The 20,661-nt window shown below is 38.9% G+C and overlaps 1 protein-coding gene across 1 annotated transcript in view; it reads left to right on the plus strand.

Annotated features, from left to right (window-relative positions):
* The window catches only part of LOC127419570 (synapsin-2-like), a 28,644-nt gene extending 13,346 nt beyond the window's left edge, over positions 1-15,298 (plus strand). Inside the window, exons 4-11 of the mRNA XM_051661092.1 lie at positions 2,885-3,041; positions 3,121-3,210; positions 3,313-3,375; positions 4,209-4,351; positions 4,440-4,514; positions 7,143-7,245; positions 10,532-10,669; positions 10,762-15,298. Of these exons, the coding sequence (XP_051517052.1) occupies positions 2,885-3,041; positions 3,121-3,210; positions 3,313-3,375; positions 4,209-4,351; positions 4,440-4,514; positions 7,143-7,245; positions 10,532-10,669; positions 10,762-10,896 (904 nt within the window). The 3' untranslated portion in view covers positions 10,897-15,298. The remainder of the gene's footprint in view (positions 1-2,884; positions 3,042-3,120; positions 3,211-3,312; positions 3,376-4,208; positions 4,352-4,439; positions 4,515-7,142; positions 7,246-10,531; positions 10,670-10,761) is intronic.
* The last annotated feature ends 5,363 nt before the right edge of the window (positions 15,299-20,661 follow it).

The raw sequence follows: 20,661 nt of genomic DNA on the forward strand, positions 1-20,661 counted from the left end.
CACATGGTTGGAAAGACCATGTGACATATCCTTCCACTTAAATATCCCCTCCTCTCTTTGGGCGAGGTGTGGTCTCCGCTGTGTCTTCCCCTTGGGAGGGACACCCCCTGACTAGACCTGGTGGCCCAGTCGGATAATCCCCCTTCTTTATCAGGGAGTGGAAAAAAGAGAAGGGGAAAAGAGGCCACGATTGGGTTAAGCCTGTCTCTATCTTTTGGGTAGTCGACTTGTCCCCAAAATGGGCCGTTCGACACTCATAACTATGTTGGGGGAGGTTGCGTGTCAATCTGTTGTGCTGGCTCTGCCCACCACACACCACCAGTTCACGTAACACAGTTCAGCCAATTGTGGCGTTTCGTATAGGGACCCCTAGTGTCACTACATCGACACAACGTCGAGTGAGTGACAGATAGGGAACATCATGGTTACTTGTGTAACCTCCGTTCCCTGATGGAGGGAACGAGACGTTGTGTCCCTCCTGCCACAACGCTAAACTACCCGCTGAAATGGCCGGACCTTATATCGGCTCCTCAGCATAAAACCTGAATGAGTGGTTGCATACCAGCTCCTTTTATACCCGTATGTCTGGGGGAGTGGCATGCAAATACCATTCGCCAATTTTCATTGGCCTTTTATCAAAGACCAGAGGTGTCTCGGGCTCCCAAGAGTGACCCCAAGTGTCACTACATCGACACAACTTCTCATTCCCTCCATCAAGGAATGGAGGTTACACAAGTAACCATGACGTTTCTGAGTTTAAAGTCATTTTGATTTTTTTTCTTTTTTCTTTTTTTTTCCTGGGGTTTCAAGTCAAAAATATCATATGGTGTAACAGTCCAGAGCAAAAAGAGAAAAAAAAGAAAGAAAGACAGAAAAAACAAAGTCTCGTTAAACTAAAATTATATGTTGGTATCCATTCTTATAAAATTATGCATTGAAACAAAATTGTTTTTAAATATGATTCAAATCTGAAAAATAGACCCTCAATACTGTGTGTGTGAAGTTTCAAAAAATACCAAATACCAAAAAAAAAGCACATTTTACACATTTACACACAAGCTTTGTTGCTGATAATGAGGCAGCATAAACACTAGTTAAAGTATAATCTAAACATTCATTATTATTTTTATATCATATTACATATCATATTTATATCATACAGCATACAATTTAAATACCTGCTTTAGCTGAAACAACATTTAAATGTAACTTAAACTTGCCATTAGGACATATTTCAAATTTCAATACTTTGAATACTGGCTGGCAAGTCTGGAAATAGTCCAACTAGTAAAATATGTACATGTTTATATAAAATAGCATGTCAACTAATGTAAGTAAAGACTTACTTATCCAAAATTATATCCTCAGCTGGATCAAGTCGCTCTTCAAAATGCAAACGTTCATCGGAGTCCCGGTCTTCCTCTGAGGAAAATGTGAACTCTTCCTCACCTGTGTAGCGTGCCATCTTCTAAACGTGCAGAAAAGTGAATGAATCTGATGATGAACTTGATGCTTTTTAAGGCATTGTTGGGGGCGTTTACCATTTGCATTGATCGTCTCAGCACATTACCGTATGAATAGCGCCCTCTGCGCGTGGGTGGGATATATTAGCAATAATTAGCTGAGCCAGGAGAAACTGTACATCGCTTTGTTTCATACAGATTACATTGCAGGAGAATATTTGTTTTAAATTTGAATTGTTTTATTTAAAAGTAGACATTATAAGCTTTCTTTAGACATATGTTTCATGTTTGTGTGATAAGTACCCGCGGAGTTTCAGTTCATTTTTGTGATGTGTTTCAGAAAGATGCTCGCGGAGACAGAGACGGCTGAAAGCGCACCCTGATTATTTTCTTTATTTTACAAAAGCACAAGGTTTTGTTGTTATTGTGAGTGTACACAAATAAAAGTAGACCCTTTATAGTTTCTAATGATGTCTTACACTTATCTGTATGCCCAAAAATGACAGAGTATTTTAAGTTGTTTCCGCTGTTATGAGGAAAAAATCCAGCAGGACGCCGACCCCTGAGGGTTACAGGAATATTCTGGGTTCAGTACAAGTTAAGCTCAATCGACATCATTTGCGTCATAATGTTGATTACCACAAACATTTATTTTGACTCATCCTGCCTTTTCTTAAAAAAAAGAAGCAAAAATGGAAGTTGATTGGGCCAATTTTTAGAGGGTTTAATGGCAGAAATGTGAAGCTTATAATTTTATAAAAGCACATACACTGTTAAAACTTCAGTATTATTTGAACTATAAAGTTGTTTAAATCTTAATTTTTACAGTCATTTTAGAGTTTGTTGACACACATATTGTTTATTTCTTGTGGCTATACTTTTGAAAAAGTGAGTATTTTAATGTTCAAAAATTGGCCCCATTGAATTCCATTATAAGTGCCTCACTGTAACAGATTTGTTAGAAGGAGGATTTGTTAGAAGGAGGGACGAGTCGAAGTCAATTTGTGTGGTAATCAACAGATGCTGTCGACTGAGCTTAACTTGTATTGAACCCGAAACATTTGTTTAAATTGCTTACACTCTCATGCATTCAAGGTTCAATGAAAGTATTTTAATACATTTCACTTGATGGTTACACCACACATTTTTAAAGTCATATATATATATATATTCAGAAAAGTTTTAAAGATTTTTTAAAACATTTCTGAAACCAACATGCACAAAAAACAATTACATTTCTATGAACTTGATACATGTGTTTTAAACTAGATTTTTAAAACATTTCTAATTTTGATCACCTCAAGACAGCATACAATCTTATTTGTCAATGACCCATAGACTGATAACAAAGCATTCAATGCACTCTTATCCTCCACCTAATTAAGTAAATTACATATGAATACAAATGTATGTCCCTGTAGGTCATTGAAGCCTGACTTTGTGCTGATCCGACAACACGCTTTCAGCATGACAGAGAACAAGGACTTCCGTAACCTCATCATCGGTCTGCAGTACGCTGGGATCCCCAGCATCAACTCTCTTGAGTCCATCTATAACCTCTGTGACAAACCCTGGGCGGTGAGTCTGACAACATTTAATCTGACATGATGTGATGTGTGATAGATATCTGATCGCCAAACACATCTGTTGTCTGTAGTTCGCACATCTCATCAGCACATTCAAGAGACTTGGACAGGAGAAGTTTCCATTAATTGAACAGACGTTCTATCCCAACTATAAAGAAATGGTAAGAGATTATGCCAAAATAATTTCTTTCTACAATGGTGTGATCAATTACTAAATTTAATGAAGTAGATACAAAATTTATCTCTGTTTTCAATTCAATCAGGTGACCATACCAACGTTTCCTGTTGTGGTGAAAATCGGGCATGCTCACTCTGGTGTGGGGAAGGTAAACATTAAAAACTGACATCATTTCTGTCAAATAACAGATGTGTGTTTAACGCTAATGGGAAAGTTACTCAAAAAAGTAGTCCATTAGAAATGACTAAATGCTTTTCTAAAATAGTAATCAGATTACACTACTAATTACTTCATCAAAAAGTAATCACATTACTAATTACTTTGCTTTTAAGTTACTTTCTAAAACACTTTTCACAGAGTTTTTCTTTTTCCACTCCTATATTTCCTCCTTCATTGTGCATGCGGCCCGATCCTTCTAACTGCGTGTACTCTGAACACACTGAATATGCATGCGGTGGGAATTATTTGCACTAATAAGTTGGTCCACAATGTGACATCACTCACCATTGAGTCATTGCAGTCTCGAAAAAGCACTAAAAGACAATGTAAATTGTAAATTGTAAAAAAAACAGGAGATGAAGGTGGATCAACAACAGTGGATGTGCACATCAAGAGCGTGTGTGTGAGGAGGTAAGGAGATACCTGCATTTGTATAACTCGAGTCTGAAGGACTACAAAGACATCATCATAGCAGTCATAGCTGAAGTAAATTAATACTTTAAAAAGGCTGAGCATTCGACTGTACGCATACACTAAGCGTTTGCATCAAAACCGACATATATTTTGGGCTTAATTCTGTAATCAGATAACACCCAACACCCAACACCCAGATAACACCCAACAGTATGTAGGTTATTATTAAGGTCAAGTGTTTGTTTGACCATAATTGAGCATCCCAATCTGCCCACAGCATAATGGGGATGGAATTTCAGAAATGTTTTCTAAATAATTGAATTCTAATGTATTTTATGTGTTGTGAAGGTGAAAGTGGAAAATCACACAAAGTTTCAGGACATTGCGAGTGTGGTGGCCATCACTCAGACGTACAGCACATGTGAACCATTCATTGAACCCAAATATGACATCAGGATTCAGAAGATCGGCACTGATTATAAAGTTTACATGTGAGTCGACTTGTTCTTCTGTAGAGTTTCGCAACACATGTCAGATGTAAATGCTGCCCTTGACAGATGAATTCTCCTTTTTTCATAGGAGAACATCTCTCTCAGGAAACTGGAAGTCTAACACTGGTTCTGCTATGGTGGAACAGGTGGCAATGACAGACAGGTAACTCCAAGAATATTAGGACGAATCTCACAAAAACTGTTGGAAATGTCCAGGTCATATTTCAACCAAATATTTTGAATTGTGGCCTTATTTTCATTACAGTTAAGCACATTTGAATCCCCATTGGCCATTTCTCTAAAAAAAAAACTGTACTGTACTTTAACCCTATAATGCATGGGTGTTTCACCAAACATTATACCTCGGGTCTTTAGCAACCCGACATGTACATCTATCACATATAGATCTACAAATTGCCCAGATAGTGTAACATTTTCAAAATATTTTTAAAACAATTACAAAATAATATAATTTGATATATTCTGTTATAGTTTTATGTTTTATTTTCCATATATCACATAGATGTTGCAACCAGTGTTAGAATGGGATTAACTACTTCCACGCTGAAATTATGAAATTATAAAATATGAAATTATGGCTGTCTTTCAAACATACTGAGCTACACAAAACAAATAAGTCACACATATGTATTTTCTCAGGCACTTATTGTGTCTAAATAGTCATACAACAGAATTTCATTTGTACACCCAAATGACAAAAGACAAATCATACTGTTCATGTGTTGTACTTACTATAGTTTACTTCCACATTGCTTCTCTGTCAAATAGCAATGTCAAATGTAAATCAAGTCAATCCCTGAAACAACAGCACAAACAACATGTATAATATATATGTGTACACACATATGGAATACTGATAATTCACCACCATTGTGCAGAAATTCAACATGATATAGTAGTGATTTATTTGAATATGGCACTCATTTCTCTTGTACTGCACAAAGAAATAGATTTCCTATCATAGTAAACATATAAAGATATAAAATAATCATAAAAACATGATTTATGGAAGTGGAAATATACTGTATATTCTGTCACTATTACATATATCGGGTCATTTAAGACTCCATACACTTTTGGTTCAGCCTTATGCTAAAATGCTTTTAAAAATAAACAATTAACATCAATCTATACTTCATACCCCATAATGACTAAGCAAAAAACAGATTTTTGATAACTTTGCAAATTAAATAAAAAGAAACATTTGAAATATTACATTGACATAAGTATTCAGACCCTTTGCTATGACACTTGAAATTTAGCTCAGGTGCATCAGAGCAAAAACCAAGCCATGAGGTCAAAGGAACTGCCTGCAGAGCTCAGAGACTGGATTTTGTCGAGGCACAGATCTGGGGAAGGCTACAATTTTCTTTTTTGGCTGCATTGAAAGTTCCCAAGAGCACAGTGGCCTCCACAATTCTCAAATGGAAGAAGTTTGGACTCTTCCTAGAGCTGGCTGCCCAGCCAAACTGAGAAATTGGGGGAGAAGGGCCTTGGTAAGAGAGGTGACCAAGAACCTGATGGTCACTCTGGTTGAGAAACTTGCAGAAGGACAACCATCACTGCAACACTCCACCGATCTGGGCTTTAGAAGGAAACCTCTCCTCAGAGCAAGACACAAGAAAGCACCTCAAACAGACCGTGAGAAACAAGATTCTCTGGTCTGATGAAATGAAGATTGAACTGTTTGTTCTCAATTCCAAGCATCATGTCTGGAGGAAACCAGGCACCATCCCAATGGTGAAGCATGGTGGTGGTAGCATCATGCAGTGGGGGTGTTTTTCAGTGGCAGGGACTGGGGGACTGGTCAGGGTTGAAGGAAAGCTGAATGCAGCAAAATACAGAGAAATCCTTAATGAAAATCTGGTCCAGAGTGCTCAGGACCTCAGACTGGGCCGAAGGTCCACCTTCCAACAGGACAATGAACCTAAGCACACAGCCAAGACAACGCAAGAGTGGCTTAGGGACAACTCTGTGAATGTCCTTGAGTGGCCCAGCCAGAGCCTGGATTCTCAATCGAACATCTTTGGAGAGACCTGAAAATGGCTGTCCATCGATTATCCCCATCCAACCTGACAGAGCTTGAGAGGATCTGCAGAGAAGAATGGCAGAAAATCCCCAAATCCAGGTGTGCAAAGCTTGTCGCATCATACCCAAAAAGACTTGAGGCTGTAATTGCTGCCAAAGGTGCTTCAACTAAGTTAAGTTAGTTAAGTCTAAGTAAGAGTTAAGGGTCTGAATACTTATGTCAGTGTGATATTTCAGTTTTTTCTTTTTAATAAATTTACAAAGTTATCAAAAATCTGTTTTTTCTTTGTTATTATGGGGTATGAAGTGTATATTGATGTGATTTAAACACTTTAGCAGAAGGCTGCAACATAAAAAAAATGTGAAAACAAATGAAGGGGTCTGAATACTTTCTGAATGCACTGTATATATACTGTTTATATATGCAGTTTTGGCTGGATGATTTAGATGACAGGATGATTTTCATTAATGTATTATTATAATGAGAATTATGCATTAAAATGATGAACACATTACAATGATGAACTGTTGGGGAAATGTTCTTAGTTGTCATGAAAAAAATCTTCATGATTCTAAAGGCTAATTCCTTATTTTATCTTTTGATTCTGGGGTAAATTATGACCTGAACAGTTCTTCGTGAGATTTATTAATTGACCCAAAATCTAATGTCAAAATTATAAAACTGTTTTTCACCTTCAGGCGGATATACTTCAAATTTGACAATCATGTTGTGTTTTTGTAGGTATAAGCTATGGGTAGATACCTGCTGTGAAATATTCGGGGGCCTTGAAATTTGTGCCATTAAAGCTATTCATGGCAAAGATGGAAAAGATTACATTACTGAGGTATGTGATGTACAAACACATCACAACTTCCTCAAATGAGCTGCATGCTAGTTTTATAGATATTTATCAGTGAACTAAATCAGCTCGACAAAATCATTTCTTATGATAACAGACTAAAGACATTCTAGGGTTTTTGCAATAGTGGACTATTCAGAAAATAAACACTCTTAAATTACACTTTTCATAGGGATATGTAAAAATATTGATTTTCATTTGAACTGTCACTATATAGATTTTTTAAATCACAAGACCGATCTTTTACTCTATGCACAACATTTTACAATGCAAGTAAATCACTCGCATTTGCAACCAAATGTCTGTGATTCTCCACTGGCTGGAAAATGTTCAGATTTCACTCAGCAGTGATTGAGTAGTATTGTGGTGAAGAAGTTCAGCAGTGAGATCTTTTCACTCCGTATTGAGAGTAAAAGTTTGGTTTGACTCCTTCCGTGTAATGCATGTCCAAAGACGAGGATTGAATAAAGTCTCTTTTACTATCCTTTCTGTTCTTTACAGTTAGTTGTTGATCAGAACAAACATAGAATATGTCATTCTGATGGCACATAGCACAGATGTGGTAAAGAGGCCATTCGAATCCGCTCTTGTTAATATGCGCTCACTCGCTGAACTGCTGCTATTCTTAAAGAGACAGTACCATTTTATTGCTTGTTCTTCATATCAGTGTAAATATATTAGTACAAATTATGCATGTTAACAATAAACATGTAACAATATATATACATATTAATATATTTATTTAAACAATTACACTAACTTCTGAAAAAACTTTATTTAGGGCAGGATTGTTGGTCCTGATGAAAATTATGGAGAGACAGTCATAATATGCGTTAAAATGTAAAAATTATTTTCACATGTTGAAATGTGTTATATTTATTTCACTCTGTTTTGATTTTTATAGTTTTAAAATTATGATTGTGAGTCTGGGTCTGGGACAAGGGTTAAGCAATAAATTCTATACATAAAATGTCATGATCCCATCTGGACCGCCTTTTGTCTGTTTTGGTTGGGTGTGTGTTTGTTTTGTATTTTAGCACATGGCTTCATTTGTGTTTGTGTCAGCCATGTGCTCCCCTGACTCTGCCTCCTTGTTTCCCCTTGCCACACCTCCTCATCTAGTTAGTCAGTCAGTCAGTCAGTCACATTTATTTATAAAGCACATTTAAAAACAACAACTGTTGACCAAAGTGCTGTACAATAAGCCAGATAAAACAACTACACAAGACAATAACAATATCAATACTAACATTTACAACGATTTAAAAGCTGTAACAAACAGGTATGTTTTAAGACGAGATTTAAAATCATCAAGAGTAGGAGAAGACCTGATATGAAAAGGCAACTTATTCTAAAGCCTGGGCGCTGTGACTGAAAAGGCTCTGTCACCCTTTAATTTCAAAAGTGACCTGGGGACAGTTAACTGTAAGCTGTTAGATGAATGTAAAGATCTAGAGGACTGTTGTAGAGAAATAAGATCAGAACTATAAGAAGGTGCCAGATCATGCCAGGTCTTGTAAACAAACATTAATAATTTGAACTGGATGCTGTACAAAACAGGAAGCCAGTGGAGTGAGGCTAGAACAGAAGAAATAGAATCACATTTTCTGGTACCAATCAGAAGCCTAGCAGCAGCGTTTTGCACCAGCTGAATGCGTGAGAGAGAAGACTGAGGAACACAGAAATAAAGTGCATTACAATAGTCCAGTCTTGATGAAATAAAAGCATGCATCATGGTTTCCAAATCATAAAAAATTAAAAATGTTTTTAGTTTTGCAATATTTCTAAGTTGAAAAAAGCTTCCTTTGACCACAGAATTTGTTTGTCTGTCAAATTTTAGATCAGAATCCAATAAGATTTACCCAACCCAAATTTCTAGCTTGTGAATGTAAGTTGGAAGATAATGGTCCCAGTTTACTGGTTACCACAGCAGTAGAGTCAGGAGGTCCAAAAACTATGACTTCCGTCTTCGATTCGTTTAACTGAAGAAAGTTAGCTGCCATCCAACATTTAATGTCCTCAAGACAGTCAAATAAAAATTGCAGGGCAGAGGTATCATTTGATTTTACCGGTAGATAAAACTGAGTGTTATCTGCGTAACAGTGATATGAGATTCTATGTTTCTGGAAGATAGCACCCAAAGGGAGCATGTACAAAGAAAACAAAACAGGGCCTAAAATGGAGCCTTGCGGTACTCCACGGCTAAACGGTGCAGAAGAAGAGAAATTCCCAGTCTCTACTGAGAAAGTTCTATCCCTCAGATAAGAAGCAAACCAATCAAGTGCACTGCGCTGAATCCCAACCCACTGCTGTAAACGCTTCAGAAGAATCTAGTCCACCTTGTGTTAATTGTTGTCACCTGGTCCTCATGTGTTTCCCTCTGTATACTGTATATGGTGCATTTTTCCTTCATGTCCTCCTTGCCAGATTGCTCTGTTGGTGGCGGTTTTGTGTTTGTTACCCATTTTGATTATTCTTGTTTCTGTTGTTTTTCTCCATCGAGAGAGTTTTTGTTTGTATTTTATTTATTTTGAACAAAAGCCCTTTGAACACATTGCTGAGATTGGGTCCTCATTTCCAAAAGGCATTAAAAAATAGCAAAAATAAATGAAGGCATGATAAGTTTTAATGTGACTAAAATATTTTAAATGAAAAGTTGAAATGGGTTAGTTTTAATAAAACCCAACTCTGGGACATAAACTTATATTGCATATTGCAAAAAACACCTGTATATGTTTTGCCGTGTTGTATCTCAAAATTAATAATAATTTTGTATTATTATAGACCTTTTTCACAGACTGTGATGACGCGTTTCCGCCTTATTTAGCATTGTAAATCTCGCAATTTTTTTATATTATACATTTTTTAAATATTGAATGTAACTTTATAACATTATGCTTATTGTTATATTACCCTGGAATAAGTAAAAAAAAAAAAAAAATATTACCACAGCTGCGAGGGGCTTTCTATTACAGCTGCTGAGAGAGTGACAGTAAATTTGGCATCTTCTCCCATCTGTCTGTCTTAATCCACAGCTCTCTATTTCTATCCTCTTCTGGAAAGTCATTCAAATGTAATAGTGGATTTTTTCTTTTGGTCTTGGAGCAAATGGGTAAGTGAAATTAATATTTGCTGTGATCTCCCATTCACCACTGTCAAAGTTTACCCTGCAAACGTTTACTTCCGTGTTCCAAAACCCAGAGTGTGAAAAAGGTCTATTATTATTATTACTCTTATGTTATCTTAGCAATAATTGTGTGAATTTAATAAGGTAATGGGTTCGTCAATGCCGTTAGTGGGGGATCACCAGACTGAAGACCAGCAACTCATAACAGACATGGTCATTGCCAAAATGAACCACGTTATGACACAAAACCCCAAGAGACCAACTGCCATTCAACCAAGTCAGGTACATAATGTGAACAATAGAGCATATGTGGGCAGCTCAGATCATGTCTGGTGCAGCTGTCTCACTTTCACTCATGTGTTTGTTTCTTTCAGAACGCTGTTGAGAAGGATGCTGTGGTTGATGTAAAGAACGGCCCACCACAGAAAGCTCCTCCTCAAGGTTGTTTGCAATACATTCTTGACTGTAATGGTGTCGCAGTGGGACCAAAATTAGTCCCGGCTAACTAACAAGACTAACTAACAAGACTAACTAACCAAGATGGTTCAAACTAATCAAACTCCAGAGGTTGGATTCAAATATTCAGAGAGCTGATGTTGTGTTCTCTGAGAAAGGACACGGGTCTTAGTTTAGGCCTGATCTCTGTTTCAGTCTGTACTGTTGAGCTTTACTGTTGTACGCTTGTAATGGTTGCTTTTGGGTCTCTGTGAAGCGCTTGCTTTTTCAGGGTTGTTTGTTCGCAGTCATACAAGCAGATTGTGCCTAGTGTTCAGTGACACTTTCCATGTACTGTATATTTCTTTTTTTCTTGTCTGTTAGTTCTGTTACATTTCAATTTTTTTATTGTAAATGGTGTTCAAAAATGATTAGTTAGCTATTGTGTGAACAGGATATATATATATATATATATATATATATATATATATATATACACATATATGTAAGTATTGAGATTATATAACATAAATGAACATTTTATTTGCATGGGCAAATGTGTGTCATGTGTTGAAAGAGATGTGAATTGTGTGTTTTCATTGGTGACATTACTGTTCAAATACCCTATATATCGTTACTGCACCTTCAGTATTGTGTATGTGTCATACAATATGGTAAAAATATATTGGCTACAACCCTATGGACGAAAGTGATATTGCTGTGCATTAGTCATTTTTGGATGGCAAAAACTGGGGCAACTTGATTTTCCTGTCCTCTGTCATCCATTTTACCAAATTGCAAATTAAATAAATAATAAGCAATAAAAATAAACCCCTGGAAAAACAGTGATTTATATGCTTGTGTGGCACAGATGCTGGTTGCTATACATGCTGTTTGTGTCCCAGTCTGTTCTACGCACTGTATATGTGTTAAAAAAATTATGTTCAAATTATTGTAGTTTGTGGGTGTCATGTATGTGATCACACTTTAACATTATCCAAAGTCCATGGCTCACTACAGTATACAACACAATAGGCATTTTCCAGACTTCATTTTTGCACCCTTGAAGGGCATTTCGCGAAGGGGATGCCACTCGAAAGGTCGTTCCAAACAAAAGTAAGAAAGTAAATTTTTTCACAAAGGGCCCTTTCACAAGACTTTAGTGAAGGCTACATTTAAACTGTAATGACATGTTCCCTTCAGAGTGCCCACATCAAGATCTCTGTCTTTTGTAGTGAGTAGGGCATAGGGGTGATCATTTTCGATTGGCATTCGCCCAATGTGAATATCTCATTTTCATTTAAGGCAGCTAGCTTCGACATGGAATAATTTGCACTCTAGATTTCCCGGTTTTTGAATATTCAGACATTTTGCTAGACATTTTAGTTGGAGGCGCAGCTCTGCTGTTCAAGAGACGCAGGCGAGGGAGATGAGACGGTGCGCTGGTCAAACTCTGTAGGCACGGATATTGAACAGCGCTGCTGAGTATTCACTTAGCGAATCTCCACTCTCTTCCAAACAAAATGGACAAACTACATCTCCTCACCCGCACAAACAAGGACTTTTCAACCTCTGCTGCCTTGTGCTTCACAGAAACCTGGCTGAGTGAAGCCATTCCGGACAGCGCGTTACATCTGCCGGGCTTCCAGCTGTTCAGAGTGGATCGCATCGCGGAGTTAACGGGGAAAACGAGAGGCGGTGGAACATGCATTTATATCAATGAAAGTTGGTGTACAGATGTAACAACGTTAAAGAGGATTTGCTGTCCTAATTTGGAAGTGCTCTTTATTAACTGTAAGCCTTTCTACTCGCAGCTGGAGTTTTCCTCATTTATTCTGGTGAGTATGTATATCGCACCAAACACGTTTGAACACAGCGCTGCAACAGCTGGCTGATCAAATCACAGACATGGGACAACAATACCCAGACTCAGTTATTATTATTCTTGGGGATTTTAATAAAAGCAAATCTCACACGTGAACTGCCCAAATACAAACAGCACATCACATGCCCTACCAGAGACAGGAACATACTGGATCATTGTTACACAACAATAAAGGATGCATATCGCTCTGTCCCTAGAGCAGCTTTGGGACTCTCTGATCACTGTCTGGTTCATCTTCTTCCAACCTACAGGCAGAAATTAAAATCAATCAAGCCAGTAGTAAGGACTGTAAAGAGAAGGACCAATGATGCAGAGCATGAACTACAAACCTGCTTCGATTGCACGGATTGTAGTGTTTTTGAGGCTGCAGCCACAGACCTGGACGAGCTCACAGATACTGTTACATCATATATCAGTTTCTGTGAGGATATGTGCATTCCTACTAGGACTTATTTAAAGTTCAACAATGACAAACCGTGGTTTACAGCAGAGCTCAGGCAGCTTCATCAGGCCAAAGAAGATGCATACAGGGGTGGGGATAAAGTCTTGTACAATCAGGCCAGGAACACACTGAACAGGGAAATCAGAGTGGCTAAATGAAGATACTCTGAGAAGCTGAAAAACAAGTTTTCAGCTAATGACCCTGAATCAGTGTGGAGTGGTATGAAACAACTCACAAATTACAGGACTCCTACCCCCAACCCTGTAGGGAACCAACAACTGGCTGATGACCTGAATGTGTTCTACTGCAGATTTGAAAGGGCCAATCTCACACCCCACACCCACTCTGACCTTCACTTCACACAAACACCAACACCTCCTGCAACCCCCTCCTCCCCCCTCCTGCTACTCAACCTGCACTTAAGATCTGTGAAGATGATGTGAGCCGCGTCTTTCAGAAACAAAAGACGAGGAAGGCTTCAGGCCCAGATGGTGTCTCACCAGCGTGTCTTCGATCTTCACACAGATCTTCAATAGATCACTGGAGCAGTGTGAAGTCCCATGCTGCTTCAAACGCTCAATCATTATTCCTGTCCCAAAGAAACCAAAAATCACAGGACTTAATGACTACAGACCTGTCGCCCTGACGTCTGTGGTCATGAAATCATTTGAGAGACTGGTGTTGGCCCACCTGAAGAACATCACTGGACCCTTTCTAGATCCCCTTCAATTTGCTTATCGAGCAAACAGGTCTGTGGATGATGCAGTCAACATAGGACTGCATCATATCCTGCAACATCTGGACAGACCAGGGACATATGCAAGGATCCTTTTTGTGGACTTCAGTTCAACTTTCAACACCATCATCCCAGCTATACTCCAGAATAAATTACACCAACTCTCTGTTCCCATGTCTATCTGTCAGTGGATTACCAGCTTTCTGATGGACAGGCAGCAGCTTGTGAGACAGGGGAAACTCACTTCTAGCACCTGTACAATCAGCACTTGTGCCACCCAGGGATGTGTGCTCTCCCCTCTACTCTTCTCCCTCTACACCAATGACTGCATTGCCAAGGACCCCTCTGTCAAGCTCCTGAAGTTTGCAGACAACACCACTGTCATCGTCCTTATCCGAGATGACAATGAGTCTGCATACAGAAGGGAGGTTGAACAGCTGGCTATCTGGTGCAGTCAAAACAACCTTGAGCTGAACACGTTCAAAATGGTGGAGATCATTGTAGACTTTAGGAGAAACACCCCAACACTGACCCCCCTCACCATTCTAAACAGCACTGTGGCAGCAGTGGAGTCATTCGGGTTCCTGGGCACTACCATCTCACAGGACCTGAAGTGGGAGACCCACATTGACTCCATTGTGAAAAAGGCCCAGCAGAGGTTGTACTTCCTTTGCCAGCTGAGGAATTCAAACTGCCACAGGTGCTGCTGATACAGTTTTACTCAGCAGTCATTGAGTCTGTCCTCTGCACTTCAATAACTGTCTGGTTTGGTTCAGCTATGAAATCAGACATCAGAAGACTATAAAGGACAGTTTGGACTGCTGAGAGGATTATTGGTTGTCCCCTGCCCCCCCTTCAAGAACTATACACTTCCAGAGTGAAGAAAAAGGCTGGAAAAATCACTCTGGACCCCACTCACCCTGCCCACTACCTTTTTGAACTGTTGCCTTCTGGCCGACACTTCAGAGCTCTGAGCACCAGAACCGCCAGGCACAGGAACAGTTTTTTCCCTCAGGCTATCCATCTCATGAACAGTTAAATTGCCCCATTGAGCAATAACTATGTGCAATACACAGTTTAGTCTTTCTTATATTTATCCAAAACATCCAACCTCTTCTGCCATTTCATTCCCCTTAAAAAAAAACAAAAAAACATTTGCACTGTACATAACAGATTTGTATTTGCACTGTACATAACAGATTGTATTAGATTTGCACTACCCATGTGTATGTGTGTATGTATGTGTGTCTGAATGTATGTGTATAATTAGTTTTATTTTTTATTATTATCTATGTCTTGCTGCTGTTTTTGTATTGTTTTTGTATTGTTGTACACTGGAAGCTCCTGTCACCAAGACAAATTCCTTGTATGCGTAAGCATACTTGGCAATAAATCTGATTCTGATTCTGAAAATGTTCTGTTGTTTATTATTTAAAATAAATGGCTCTTCAAAGCCTGGCACCACACCCACTGTGTCTGTCTCTTGCTCAGCCCACCACAAATTTCAACACATTTTCAGCACAGATCGCAGTGGCCATCTGGTCTGCATAAATTTGGAGACATCAGTGAAGACCAGCACACCCTTTTTAAGATGATGAAATCAACAGCCACAATTACAAACAACTGGATTTTGGCAGCTGGTGTCACACTTGCCGACTGTTTTGCTGAGATCTTGCTCTCTTCAGTCGAGGTATGACACACTTGCCAGTTAAGAATGGTGGAGGGGTGATAAACACATCTACTGACGCTTCGCTAAGTTCCGCCTGCCTTGGTTACGGTTACTCGCTCTGACAAGCTCTGCAGAACTCCCCATTGGAATGATTGGGAGATTTTTGGCAAAATATTCTCATAAACGGAATGGATAATATTTTTACGTGGGCTGGTTTGAAGAGTGACATTGTAATGCATATTTATCTGAAGTTTTTTGTAAAAGAAATTTTTAAATTACACAGTAATTTGATTAAGAACTATGCCATGCAATCCTGATTATCCACCATTTTTCTGAAAGTGTCTGCCAATTAAATACCGGAAGTCTGTTTTTGTACTCTGGTCTCCAGTTTTCACTCGCATCAACATATGTTCTTAGTGGATAATGTGATGCTTATTGTATTACATTTAAATAATTGCCAAAAAAGTATGTGGATTCATGGTGCCGATACGTTACAGTGTAGCTATGACCGTCATTTGACAGTGCCTTACTTGAGTGGGTAGATGACATGAAGCGATGGTCCGAGGTTACTTCATTTGAGATCAATTACTACTTCAAGTTGCTATGAGAGCCAACATCACAAGTTGAGCCTGAACTAATTTTTACTCCAGCTTACACTTAAAATGGTTGATCTCCTTCTGGATTGCTTCTTATGGAGACCGGAAACCAGAAAATAGTCCAGTGGCAATCAGAATCATCATGATGCCATCCAGTGGTTGCTCTAGAAAACTGTGTATAGCCACTGGCAAAATCGAGGGAAGAAAACAGGTTGGCCCCTGTAAGGCATCAAGGGACTCTTCTTTTCATAGAAGATGGAATAGTGCCATTCTTATTCTGGACAACCATGAATGGGGATGGTTAAGGAATACAGTTCACCTGCACAATACCCCATGGTGACTATCAAGGTTTGGACAGACCTCTGGGAATCAATATATCTTGAGTCTCTACATTCACAATTCACACTACAATATTCCCTGACTCAACTGATATCCCTGGAAATTTAACAGATAACTGGCTATTCACAAGTAATGGGCTCTTTACAAAGCAGCCTGAATGGCACAACCCAGACTTTGGGTGCATGTGACAAAAACCTTTTTTGAAGACCCAGCAAGAATTTGTCATTTATAGTGGCCTGCCCATTACTTTACCTAAACAACCCGTGGGTCCATACAATGAAGCTTATGACAGTCATTAAAAGATTCTCAAGAACGAACTGGCTGAGATTACAAATCATCCCAAGAGGGGATGTTTCAGCAGAGCACCCATTTGAGGGAGAGTTCTACCCCACACTTGAACATCCAAGCTGAAGGAGCATGAATATGGTGTCTTGAACACATTTGAAACACTGAGCTGTAACTAATGTAACCCCCTGAGCTCCCCAACTCAATCAGCCTCCAGAAACCCCCGGATAAGGACCGAGTGGGTCAGCGGAAATATTTCCTCCCCACCCTTTTCTTCTTCTACTTGCTACCTCACCACATACAGAAATTGTTCCCTATTCCTACTTTCTCACTTCCACACACCCCACTTTTCATCCTTCCTTCTTAACCATAGCCAGAAGCTCCTTTTTTATGCTTCCTCTGCCATTTCCTTCAGAGACTTCTTCAACACTGATCCAAAGATACCAATGTTTTTCAACAGGTGCTGCATTGATGTTCCAATAAACCCTTGTCATCCGACCTCCACAGGGTAAGTGGCAGCCCTCCATCCATTTTCCCTGCTCTCGGCAGCCAGATTAGCATATTTTAGCTTCTTCCTCTCATAGGCTGCCTCCAGTCCCTCTTACCATGGGAAAGTAAGTTCAATCATTATGATTTCCCTAGCTGATGCTGAACATAACACTATGTCTGGCCTCAAGGAGGTGATGCCGATCTCAGAAGGAAATTTTAGCTGTTGGCCTGGGTCGACCATCATTGACCAATCACTTCCATTTGCCAGGATTGACCTTTCCTCCCTCCATGCCGTGCCTTATGCGGCACCTCTCTTTTTAACAAACTCAATGTACTTCATCTGAGGAGCATGATGGCCTTTGTTGGCCTTTATTCTACACACTCTACAATCTCTTGTTGCTTCAGTATTGAAACAGCCCTGTTTACAACCTCCTCTGCATTTGAGGTATGGCCTGCTCGGACCTGGGCTTGGCAAGCCCTCACTGACTGGTCTGTTGATTTCCTTAGGTCTTCGCCTGCTTGTAACCCAGGGTGATGGACTTTAATGGAAGTTGTAAGGCATTTCTTCCAAACAATGCTATGTCTGAAAGACAACACGGCAAGCCCAGCCACTTCCTGATGTAAATGTTGGCCTTGGTATCCATCCTTGCCACTGCAGTGATCTCACACAACTTTTTTTTTTCTTTCTTATATTTACATTCATGCATTTGGCAGACACTTTTATCCAAAGTGATTTACAGTGCACCTATTACAGGGACAGTACCCCCAGAGCAACCTGGAGTTAAGTGTCTTGCTCAAGGACGCAATGGTGGTGGCTGTGGGGATCGAACCGGCAACATTCTGCTTACAAGTTCTGTGCTTTAGCCCACTATGCCACCACCACTCCCACTGGTTAGAAATGCAATGTTTTTAAAAAAAATTCTTTCTGTTAATGTTTTTGTGCAGTGGGTCACTGCATTCACATAACTGCTATGCTTTAATTTTAATTTATGTTCTCAATATTCATTTGATATCCATCCATCCATCTTCGACTGCTTATCTGGGACTGGGTCATGGTGGCAGCAGACTAAGCAAAGTAATAATCAGATGCCTAAACCACCTCAACTGGCTCCTTACAACACGGAGTAGCAGTGGTCCTACTCTGAGCCCCTCTTGGATGTCAGAGCTTTGCACCCTATCCCTTAGGGTGAGCCCTGACACCCTACGAAAAAAGCTCATTTCGGCCGCTTGTATTCGCGATCTTATTCTTTCAGTCACTACACAAAGCTCATGACCATAGGTGAGGGTTGGAACATACACCGACTGGTAAATTGAGAGCTTTGCCTTCAGGCTCAGCTCCTTCTTCACCACCACGGTCCAGCTGCACCAATCAGCCTGACGATCTCATGCTCCAACTGTCACTTGTGAACAAGATCCTGAGATACTTGAACTCCTCCACTTGGGAGAGCTGCTCTCTCCCTATCTGAAGACAGCAATCCACCCTTTCAGCAGGAAATTCATTTGATAATTTATCTTAAATAAAATATTCCATTAAATCTAGCAGGAAAATAACCCAGTGCATGTGTTGAACGTAACTTTTGTTGTAAAAATCCTTTTTATTCATAAGTATGATAATTTTCAGTTCGGTGGGTCAGTCTACACAATTGGCTTAATTTCCTATCAAATCAAAGTATGAAACAGTCAAAATTGCTGGACATTCTATCAAGTGTTTCACATGATTGCAATCATGTATTAAATATGACAACACACTGTGGTATAAAACAGACTTGGTTAAATGATATCATTTTATTTAATACTTGTCTAGGACAGCACCATTGCAAATTGTGAAAATAATGTAACTGCATCTTCCCTTTTTACTAGCAATAAAGTTCTCTATAGCAAAATACAGTACGGTTCCTATTTCTGCAAAGTCTAAAATTCTATATATCTCTATGGGAAAAAAAATTATATTGTTAACCAGGACAACCTTTTACATTTACCTATGTTTAATTTGAACTCTTATGGTTTAAATGTCTACAAGAGAGAAATGTTGATTTAATGGTGTCCCTGAACAAACTTTTACTTCTTGGTGGAATTCTGTCATTCATTTTAGTCACTGATTCAGATGTAAATGAATCATCTTTAGTTTTACTGTATGTCTTGATTCCAGATGTGAAACACTGATATTTCATATCATGAGAGCTGGTGAGAAGTCTGTTATAGCCTCATTCAAGTGTATCGAACTAAAAGGTGCCCACTGGCTTTATCAAAAGCATATGCCATCATTAAGCTTTTCAGTAAATGTGTTGTAATAAAGCATTTGTAACTTTTTCAACCAAACACCTCATGAGTTTTAGAGCTTAAACTGTAGTCTGAGATAAATGTAAAAGCAGTTTAGTAAACAAAGTATAATATTACCAGTAAAAAAGAAAAAAGAAATAACAAACATAGATTCAGAACTAGACAACCTCTTTAAAGTTGCACTTAAATAGTATATTTTGAAAGCCAGGCTGTTATGCATACAGTAGATTTGTGCTGTACATTTTTAAAGTGTGTTACAAAGCAAGTCAGTAAATTATTATTATTATAATTACAGAGCCAGTCAGTAAATATAAGTATGAATAGACTATTCATAAGTGTTATATCATACAGTATACGTATATGTGTGAGAAAATTGCCAAGTTATTTTCTATTTGTCCTGAGGATCTGCTAATAATGATGCTTGAACTAATTTCATGCCATTGCCTTGATTTTATTTATAAATGCGCGAAGGCAACCAAGCTGTCTCTGGATTTCACTCCCACAGTTAAAACTCCACACCCTTAATATTACCTCCATATTGCCAGTTGTACAAGAACAGATGCACGTCTGCCTTCCTTCCAGCACCCCTGCAGTACATCTGATCCTCTCATGCAAACAGAAACTAAACAATAACAACTGTGAAAACTTCTAAACTATTACAGCAGTTGAACGGCATTAAGGAAGGGTAACTCTTATTTTGTTCAATAAATTCAGTTACACATTGGTTATTAAAGAAACTCATCCCAGTAATTCAACAAGTAATTTTCCTATGCGAGCACGAGAAGCAAACAAGTAGACCAAATCAATTCCATGCCGTTTTGTGTACTGGAGAGTCAGAACTCATTTCAGAACATCATGTTTGTGTCTGGACTGTTTATACACTAAGGTTGCACCATAATTCAAACATTGCACACACAGTCCAACTATTGCACAGCTATGACAGTAAACTGAGGCTTACAGCACAGACAGCCATCGAAGACTCACTGCACCACTTACAACTACATTTGACAGCTGGAGTTTCATCACTTCTGCTCAAGATTGCACAACATTACTGTGAACTGATAATATAGTATTAATTCTCTGCATTTCTGAGAAGCGTGTGCATTAAGTCTGTAATG

This window comes from Myxocyprinus asiaticus, chromosome 28 (assembly GCF_019703515.2).
Source record: "Myxocyprinus asiaticus isolate MX2 ecotype Aquarium Trade chromosome 28, UBuf_Myxa_2, whole genome shotgun sequence".
Lineage (NCBI taxonomy): Eukaryota > Metazoa > Chordata > Actinopteri > Cypriniformes > Catostomidae > Myxocyprinus > Myxocyprinus asiaticus.